We start from the raw sequence: 8,681 nt of genomic DNA, 5'->3' as shown, positions 1-8,681 counted from the left end.
ATATGGTTATATATCTAGAGAACCCAATAAATAACTTGATAGTAATATTAACAATAAATTGACAAAAACGATTCTAGGTATATGTGATAGGACTCTATATACATTTGTTTTTAAAGTATTGTTACATTTTTACACGGGATATAAAATTCAGAGATTATACTTGATACAGCTATATAGCGTAAATTACCCTTGCAAAAATAGCTACATTTCTCCATTATTCAAATTTGGTGGCCATAAGTGTTTTAAATTTACTATCCTGTTCCTGTTCGTATATATAGACAAAATTTTAGCTGAAAACAATTGGACGATGTAATACCAAATTCAAATGGGTTAATTTTCCACGTGAAAATTGACCATACATAAACACAAGTCCATTACTCAACGTGCGTACAACAGATCAAATACTAAATGTACTATACACTTTCCTATACCTAGTGTCCTTAAAATTCAAATAATCATAAAATTCTGCTATAAAATGACCGAGGAACTCAACAAATGAGAACAACCCACATTCACAGAAACCCTCGGCAGTTTTCACATTAATACAGCCACAGCTACTCTTTAATCTGCCTTTCTTTCTTTCCATCTTTTCCTTTCCTTGCTTTCTTTTCACTTTTGCCCTAACAATGAGCAACGGCAACGGAAACGGAAACGGCAACTTTGTCCACCACAACGGCCAAAATGATGACATCATCAGCTGGTTCGAGGAGGTCACGAAGAACGCCGGGGCAGCTCAGACCAGGACGCTCCGGAAGATTCTCGAGCTAAACCGTGGCACCGAGTACCTGAAGCAATGGCTCGGCGATGCCGAAATCCAGGACTTGGACGATTCCGAGTTGGAATCGCTTTACAAGACCTCTGTTCCTCTCGCAGTCCACGCCGATTTTGAGCCGTTCATTCGGAGGATCGCTGATGGAGACACATCACCATTGTTAACCCAATACCCCGTCACTGCGCTCGCTCTAAGGTAATGCATTAATATATACGGTATCTCTACATATAATAACTCCATATGATCTATATCACTAATTAGTATTAAAAAAATATTATATTAAAAATAATTTTTCTGTGACTAAATATGCTTTTCAGAACTTTGTCTAGGGTTCTCGTTTACGTATATCGTTGTACTCGTCTTTTGTTTTCTTAGGGAAAGAAAACCCTTTAAAAATGCATGTAAAAGGTTGGAGGTTATGACGTTGTCATATATGTACAAGACGAAATAAAAAATGGTATTTTTGTTCATGCAAACTGAATATATGGTTTATTACAAAAGTATATATTAGGATATAATTTTATTATAGTGCATATATATATGTTTCTTATATTATATACGAGAGCAATCTAGCTTTAATTATAACTGTAAAAAGGAACACCTGATCAGAAAAGGGTTTTAGATTCGATATTTTTAGAACTTATCATACATAACAAACATTGAATCTAAAAGTTTGAAAGCAATATATATATATATATATATATATATATATATATATATATATATATATATATATAGTTGGGGAATATTTTAGCAATTAAGTTCGCGAGCGCGCGCGTGTATCCAATTTTTCCTTTTAATAAGATGCATAATTATATAAGTTATTCATTATGAAATTTACAACACAAGGCAAGGTTTTGAAATTTTTTCCCATTATTCAGTTTCATACGTAGATCTTATATATATCGGAAATGATATGTGACACGGGTCACGACAACGAACGACCCACTCACATTTTGACACGTGGCAGCACATGCATGTCAAAATGTGAGTGGGTCGTTCGTTGTCGTGACCCGTGTCACATAGCAATGCTATATATATATATTTATTTTATGCGAAGCAACACCAATGGGCCCGGGCTGGCTTGACTCTTCAAACGCCATATCTGTAAATCATTCATGAAATCTAACGAAACAATAAAAGTCTAGAGGAATATCAATTTCAATTTTTGAAGTTTTCATAAACTTAAGCCGTGTACTTTTTCTTTTTCTTTTAAATCATTGCTCGGCAATAATGCTTCAATATTATTAATTCATTGGTTATATTGCTAAAAGACAAACACAAGTGAAAAATTTGTCTAGAAACAGTCTATAGTACGCCAAAATAAAATAATTTTAAGTAACATATCGATTATTATACCTCTTCAAATATTATATATTCGTACATGCATATATATATATATATGTATATATATATACACGCAGTTCTGGGACTACAGAAGGAAGAGCGAAGCATATTCCATTGACGGGTCATTGGGCTCCAAACTTTGTCGAATTGAACAGATTGACTGCTTCGTACATATCAAGGTAATATAACGAAGAAAAAAAAATGCTGCAAATTTTTCGTTTCAACAATAATTACGGGTCAATTTCAAATAGATATATGCACATGATACAAAGTTGGCTTATTATGTCTAAACCCACGCCACGACTATATTACCTTAATCTGTTTTCCTTTTACTTACCCACGACGTACTATATTTCGAATATCGTCTATTGTTGTTTCTAATGATCATAATATCGTATATGACTTGCACATTAACAAACCAGAGGAAAGACTTTCGAGGACGATTAGAGAGAGATGCGTTTGGACTGGTCTAATATTCCCATTCATTGACTAAGTGAAAAGAAGATTTGCTTATTTACAATTAAGAGATGAATAACAGCCCAACCAGTCTTCTAACAGTATCCCCTATGCTTGTCTTTTACACATTTCTTTTACCTTTTTATTATATATATATATATATATATATATATATATTTAATAAAATAAAAATTTAGCCCCACCTATTTATTCATTCAATTTAGTTGTTATTTTGTAATTTATCCAACAAAATTAAAAAAAAAAAATGAGCCCTTAAATACTTTTATGATTAGGAGATATACTAAAATTTAAAATAAAATAACTCATTTTAAGTTTAATTTTGTGTCTCTCTCAAATTCGGTATTTGTTTTTTACCTTCCAATTTTTTGTTTATATACTTAACTCCCCTAAATATTGATTTTTGACATTTGCCCCATAAGTATAGTTTCTTGCGCCGCTTAGCAACAGACATGACACAAATATGAACAAAGAGACTATCATTCTACAATATACTGATCACTAGAAAAATTAATAGATTGTAATAAACAAGTAATTTTTACAGGGCTTATCCAACAAGGAAAGGAGGGAAAATCCTCGAGTTCATATACTGCAACAAATTAGAGAAAACGACAAAAGGTGGTTTGGCTGTGGGACCACTCACAACCCATTTGTTCAACAGCAAAGAGTTCAAAGCGAAGCAAGAGAAGCTCAAGTCGTACACTCTCAGCCCACACGAGATCATCTCCAGCGGAGACTTCAAACAGTCCACGTATTGCCACCTCCTTCTGGGCCTCTTCTTCGCCGACGAAGTCGAGTCCGTGGCCTCGATCTACGCCTATTCCATAGCTCAGGCCTTCTCGGCCTTAGAAGAGGCCTGGGAAGACTTGTGCGCCGACATAAAGGGAGGGACTCTAAACCCTAGGATCGACAACCCTGCACTGAGAAAAGCGGTCCTCGAGATCATCTTCCCAAACCCTAGCTTGGCTTCCCAAACCCTAGCCGTGTGCGAGGAGCTCAAGGGTCTGGGCTGGCACGGCCTTGTTCCGAAACTATGGCCCAACGCGAAGTTCGTGTGCTCTATCATGACCGGGCCAATGCAGCCCTACGTGGCGCGGCTCAGGCACTACGCGAAAGGCGTGCCTTTGGTCAACTATGAGTTCGCAGCCTCGGAGGGGTTCATCGGCCTCAGCGTTGACCCTCACTCTCTCCCGGAGAACGCTTCCTATGCGGTGGTCCCCACGATTTCCTACTTCGAGTTCATACCGCTTCGTAGGCAGAGGGACGTCCAGTCCATCTCCGTCGGGAATGTCTACGTCGAAGATCACCCTGTCCCGCTCTCCGATGTCAAGGTCGGACAAGAGTACGAGATGGTTCTCACCACTTTCAATGGTAAGGAAGTAGAAAAGTATACTTGTAAATTCATAATTGTTACCTTTTTGAAGGCGGAAGTTAATCCGTATAAATTTAACTTGTTAGAAAAATTATCTAGAGATTCGAAAAGCAATTCTCTATTAAAATGATAGCTTAGTTATCCAAATATTAATTAAAGAAATAGCTCAAGGTATGTATTTGGCTTTTGTTTTTGTTTATGGTGGTTGTCCGTCTAGGGTTGTATCGGTACAGACTGGGTGACATCGTAGAAGCGGTCGGGTTCCACAACGAGACCCCAAAGTTGAGCTTCGTGTGCCGGCGGAAGCTTCTCCTGAGCGTGACGATCGACAAGACGACAGAGAGAGACCTCCAAATCGCGGTGGACAAGGCGGCAGAGGTGCTGACGAGGCGGGCCAAAGCTGAGCTGGCGGACTACACGAGCCACGCGGCCGGGCCCACAGAAAGGCCCGGCCATTACGTCATCTACTGGGAGATCGGGGGAGACAATGACATTGAAGACGAGGACGACGTCTTTCAAGACTGCGCCAATAGACTCGATGAGTCTTTCACGGACGATTGCTACAAAATGATCCGGAGAAACAACACTTTGGGCCCTCTCGAGCTCAAGATCGTCGCCAAAGGCACGTTCAAGAGCATCTTCGACTTTTTTGTCCGCAACGGCGGTACCCTTGTGCAGTTCAAGACCCCGCGCTGCACCGATCACAAGGGCATTTTGGGAATCCTCGACTCGGCCACCGTCAAAACGTTTTACAGCAAGGCATTCGTGATATGACATGAGACGAAAACGTCTCTTCCTACTCTGTCTTCTGGTCCTACTATTTCTGTTTTTCTATTCGAATAAAATATTTGAGGGAGATGTACAAAATCTTAAGCATCGTGGTCTTTATGTATTAAATCTTAAATGGTCGGCCGATGGTTAACCGCGGTTAATTTTAAACGCGATATGATGGTTAAGATTAACTTTGACCGTCTTCTATTTATTCGTGGCTAACCACGGTTAACTGCTATTATTGTTGTCCACCAGTGTGCATGGTTTGGTTTTTAATTAATATCTAGGCTCTTTGTGTTTCAAGCTGTGTAGTATAACCAATGTTCAAAATATCGGGATATATCGGTGATATATCGCCGATATATCGTTTTTTGAAGAGTCTCGGTAAAATATCCGTTGTAATCGTTATCGTTTTATAAATATCGGTAAAATATCGATGATATATCGACAAAATATCGTTTAGTTAAAAAATCCAAAATATCGACAAATATCGTCCAAATTTGAAAATATCGTTTTTATTTTTTATTTTTTTTTTATTTTTTTTTTTATTTATTATTTCTTATTATTTATACATTTTACTTAGTATAATGATATTATCAATATTTCTTTATTTATATTTTATTATACATATAAATATATGTATGATACATAACGTATTATATATATAATATCTATACTAAATTACTAATAGACTAAATAATTAAATATATAATACTATTCTTTTTTTTTATTATTTTAAAGAATATTTGTAATGTAGTAGAAAAAATATTACAATTTCTTTGAAAAAATATTTTATTACATTTTTTAATATTGAGAAAGTAATGTATATCTATAAGAAAAAAGTTATAGCTTATAGGTATATTTTAAATTTGATTGTTTTATTAGAAATTTAAAAATATAAATAGTGGTACATATTTTATTATATTTTGTTATAAGATTTTTGTCGATATATCCGTCGATAATCGATATATCATCGATATATCACCGATATAATCGGTAGTCGGTATTAAAATTGTTATAGAATATCCGTCGATATATCCGTCGATACTCGATATATCCGTAAAATCAGAACCTCGGTATGGGTATCGGTATCGATATTTTGAACATTGAGTATAACCAAATTAAATTCATATAAAACAATGTTCTCACGATAAATATTAGGATTTTTTTTGTTAATTTAATATACTAATGCTTTTAGTCAATATGTGTGAGGTTAATATAAAAAAATAAATATAAAAATTGGTCTCACAATTAATATTAGGATTCTTTATGTTAACGTAATATATATAATAATATATAAATGCTCTGTCAATCTGTACTCCAGTTAATATATTGAAAGAATATATATATATATATATATATATATATATATATATATAAATTGATCCTCTTTTTTCTATCGTATCTTAATCTGGTTGTGTCATGATTTGATATTCAAAAACACAAACAAGAAAACAAAGTCCCTGTTTGGTTAACTTTTCTATTTTTGTTTTCTGTTTTCTGATTCTAAATTCTAGAAAACAGTTTTAGAAAAACTGTTTGGTTATAAATTCAGAAAACATATTTAGAATCATGTTTCTGTTTTCTTTGAAATTTGTTTAGAAAACAGAAAACAATGAAAAGTTGTTTTCTATTTTATCTCTATACAATTGAATGGAAAACATAACCAAACAACATTTAAAATATTCTGAAACGTAATTCTAAATCTGTTTTTTAAATTTAAAAATTAGAATCAGAAAACATAATTTAAAAACAGAAAACGAGTTTAGTAAACTAAACCAAACGGCCCTAATGTTTGTGTCTTACTCTTGACTTATTTATGTACCTATTCTTCATGATTTAAAGATTTTAGTTAGCAGCATAGGATATGATATGACTTTTTATACTATTTGAAATTTCAATCATTCAAGAGAAATGACATGATGAAGACAATGTGAACAAAAACTGACTTACACGAATTTAAACATATCTCTTAGTCTTTACTTTAATAGTAGCATCCAATTAACAAGGTCTGCATTGGACATAACCAAGGATTCGAATACCGTTACCGATGCCATATCGAGACTCAAATTTTACTAGGTTATCAGGAGATACCCTTGGATTACCGGGGTATCCAGTGAAAGCAAGGGTAAACCGTACCGATGAACTTACCGTTACCGATATGGTTTAACGGCAAATACCGAATTTACCGAAATGGTATCCACTGACCAAATTATATAAAAAAAATATGCATACATATATATATGCATATATATATTTATACCTTAATAATAATTTTAACAAATATTAATATATATGAATTTACAATAACTCATCCCTATTCACAATTATTTTATTTTGTTAATTAGTATTTTTTTTTATCAAATTGTTAATCAGTATTTGATATTACTCTTTATTTATACATATAATGAAAATATACATTAATATAAAATTTATCAAATATATATTTGATACATAAAGAGTAACCCAATGTACTAGTTACTACATCATAATTTTATATTTAAAATGTAATATAAAATATTTTATTTTATTATACTAATTTATTTATAAATATATTCACATCAGACATTAATCACTAGTCACTTTGGACCATGGTTTGAAATTCCGGGAAAACCGGTCCGGAAACCGTTTTTTTTTTTTCAAAGTCCCGGTACCGGTATGTACAAAACCGTTCACTTTCCGTTTTTTTTTCTTGGATTCCGAGGAAACCGTTCCGGTTTCCGGGGAAACCGTCAACTTTCCGTTTGTCTTTAGGCAATTTTTACGCATTCCGATGGAAACTTACCTGTAAGTGGCCAAATACCGATCAAATACCGAAAAATCTTAAAATCTGATGATATTTAGTGTTTTTCATGAAATTTGTCGTTAGTATTTGAAGATTTAGTTCGAATTCTTAGTTTCTAACTTCATTATTATGTTTAATTGGAGTTTGTATCCAATTTTTTTCAATTTTTGGTTACATTAGAAAATAAGATTTAAATTTGAATGTGTCTTCCAGTTACAACCAGAACTACAATCCACTAACAACTCTAGCTCCCGACATGGTGCGACCATTCTCAGGTTATCTCCTCCACTCCATGTCTGTTGCTGCACCTCAATACGAGTACGACTATCACTTGGACAGGTACTTTCGTGCACATTCTCATTACATGAGTTGGTATGATTACTGTATGACCGCTGCATACGGTCGCTATCCAGAGTAGTCTTTTTATTTCTTTTATGTTGAATTTGAACTATGGTATTTGGTGGATTGTGTTGAACTTTATCATTTTGGTTTGAACTATTGAACTTAGTTTTTGTTGTGTTTGTAATTTGGTAATGTATTGAAACATAGTACACTATTTTTAATTTTATGAATTTTATACTTTGTATGTTTTTTGTATATTTCTTTTTTGGATTTCTCTCGGTAAATACGGTGGTAACGGTAAGTTCAACGGTATCGGTTTCCTTTTTTTTCCTGCTTCCCTTGGTATTCATTTACGATACCAGCGGTAACTAGTAAATTCTGAACCTCGGAATGGTAACGGTAACGGTATTTAAACCCTTGCTTTGGACTAGTTCCAAATCCAATTCTTACACTTCACTTGTCAACTCTTCTCTCTTCCCTCCCGCACGTTACCTATTTATTTATTTTTTTATCTATTAAAATCAATTGTTTTTTTTATTAAAAAAAAGGCTTAGAAACCCTACAACTCTACTCCTTCTCTCTCTTATCGATTTTGTTGGGAATATTGTCCACTTGAAGATAATGAATAAATGATTACTAAATTGGATAATAAGATTACTCTATTAGCATTATATGATTAGTGGGTTGAGTTCTAAACAATTAGAATCAATAACAACTATCTTCGATAGCCTCCGTATTAAACTGAGTCACGTGCTGGGCACCTGAGTTCGGGCGGTGAGCTAAAACGAGGTCGATGATTGATATACGCCTGGAAAGCT

General features: G+C 34.0%; 1 protein-coding gene across 1 annotated transcript; it reads left to right on the top strand.

Annotated features, from left to right (window-relative positions):
- Window positions 1-505: 505 nt before the first annotated feature.
- LOC149394043 (indole-3-acetic acid-amido synthetase GH3.10-like) lies at window positions 506-4,927 on the top strand. The gene is made up of 4 exons (XM_089618378.1): window positions 506-967; window positions 2,197-2,298; window positions 3,138-3,964; window positions 4,183-4,927. Exons 1-4 carry the CDS (start codon window positions 627-629, stop codon window positions 4,737-4,739), a joined length of 1,827 nt encoding a protein of 608 aa, XP_089474504.1. The 5' UTR covers window positions 506-626; the 3' UTR covers window positions 4,740-4,927.
- Window positions 4,928-8,681: the final 3,754 nt, after the last annotated feature.

Source organism: Urtica dioica, chromosome 6, assembly GCF_054948205.1.
Source record: "Urtica dioica subsp. dioica isolate 48M chromosome 6, U.dioica_male_clone48M_v1_H2, whole genome shotgun sequence".
In the NCBI taxonomy this organism is placed as follows: Eukaryota; Viridiplantae; Streptophyta; class Magnoliopsida; order Rosales; family Urticaceae; genus Urtica; species Urtica dioica.
This window is presented reverse-complemented; position numbering and strand designations above follow the sequence as displayed.

What these genes read in the sequence shown, in the direction of transcription:
- LOC149394043 (XM_089618378.1), top strand. Translation starts at nt 627, where the DNA reads ATGAGCAACGGCAACGGAAACGGAAACGGCAACTTTGTCCACCACAAC. An exon ending in ACTGCTTCGTACATATCAAG is followed by an intron (nt 2,299 to 3,137) that starts GTAATATAACGA and finishes TAATTTTTACAG; the next exon opens with GGCTTATCCAACAAGGAAAG. An exon ending in GGTTCTCACCACTTTCAATG is followed by an intron (nt 3,965 to 4,182) that starts GTAAGGAAGTAG and finishes TTGTCCGTCTAG; the next exon opens with GGTTGTATCGGTACAGACTG.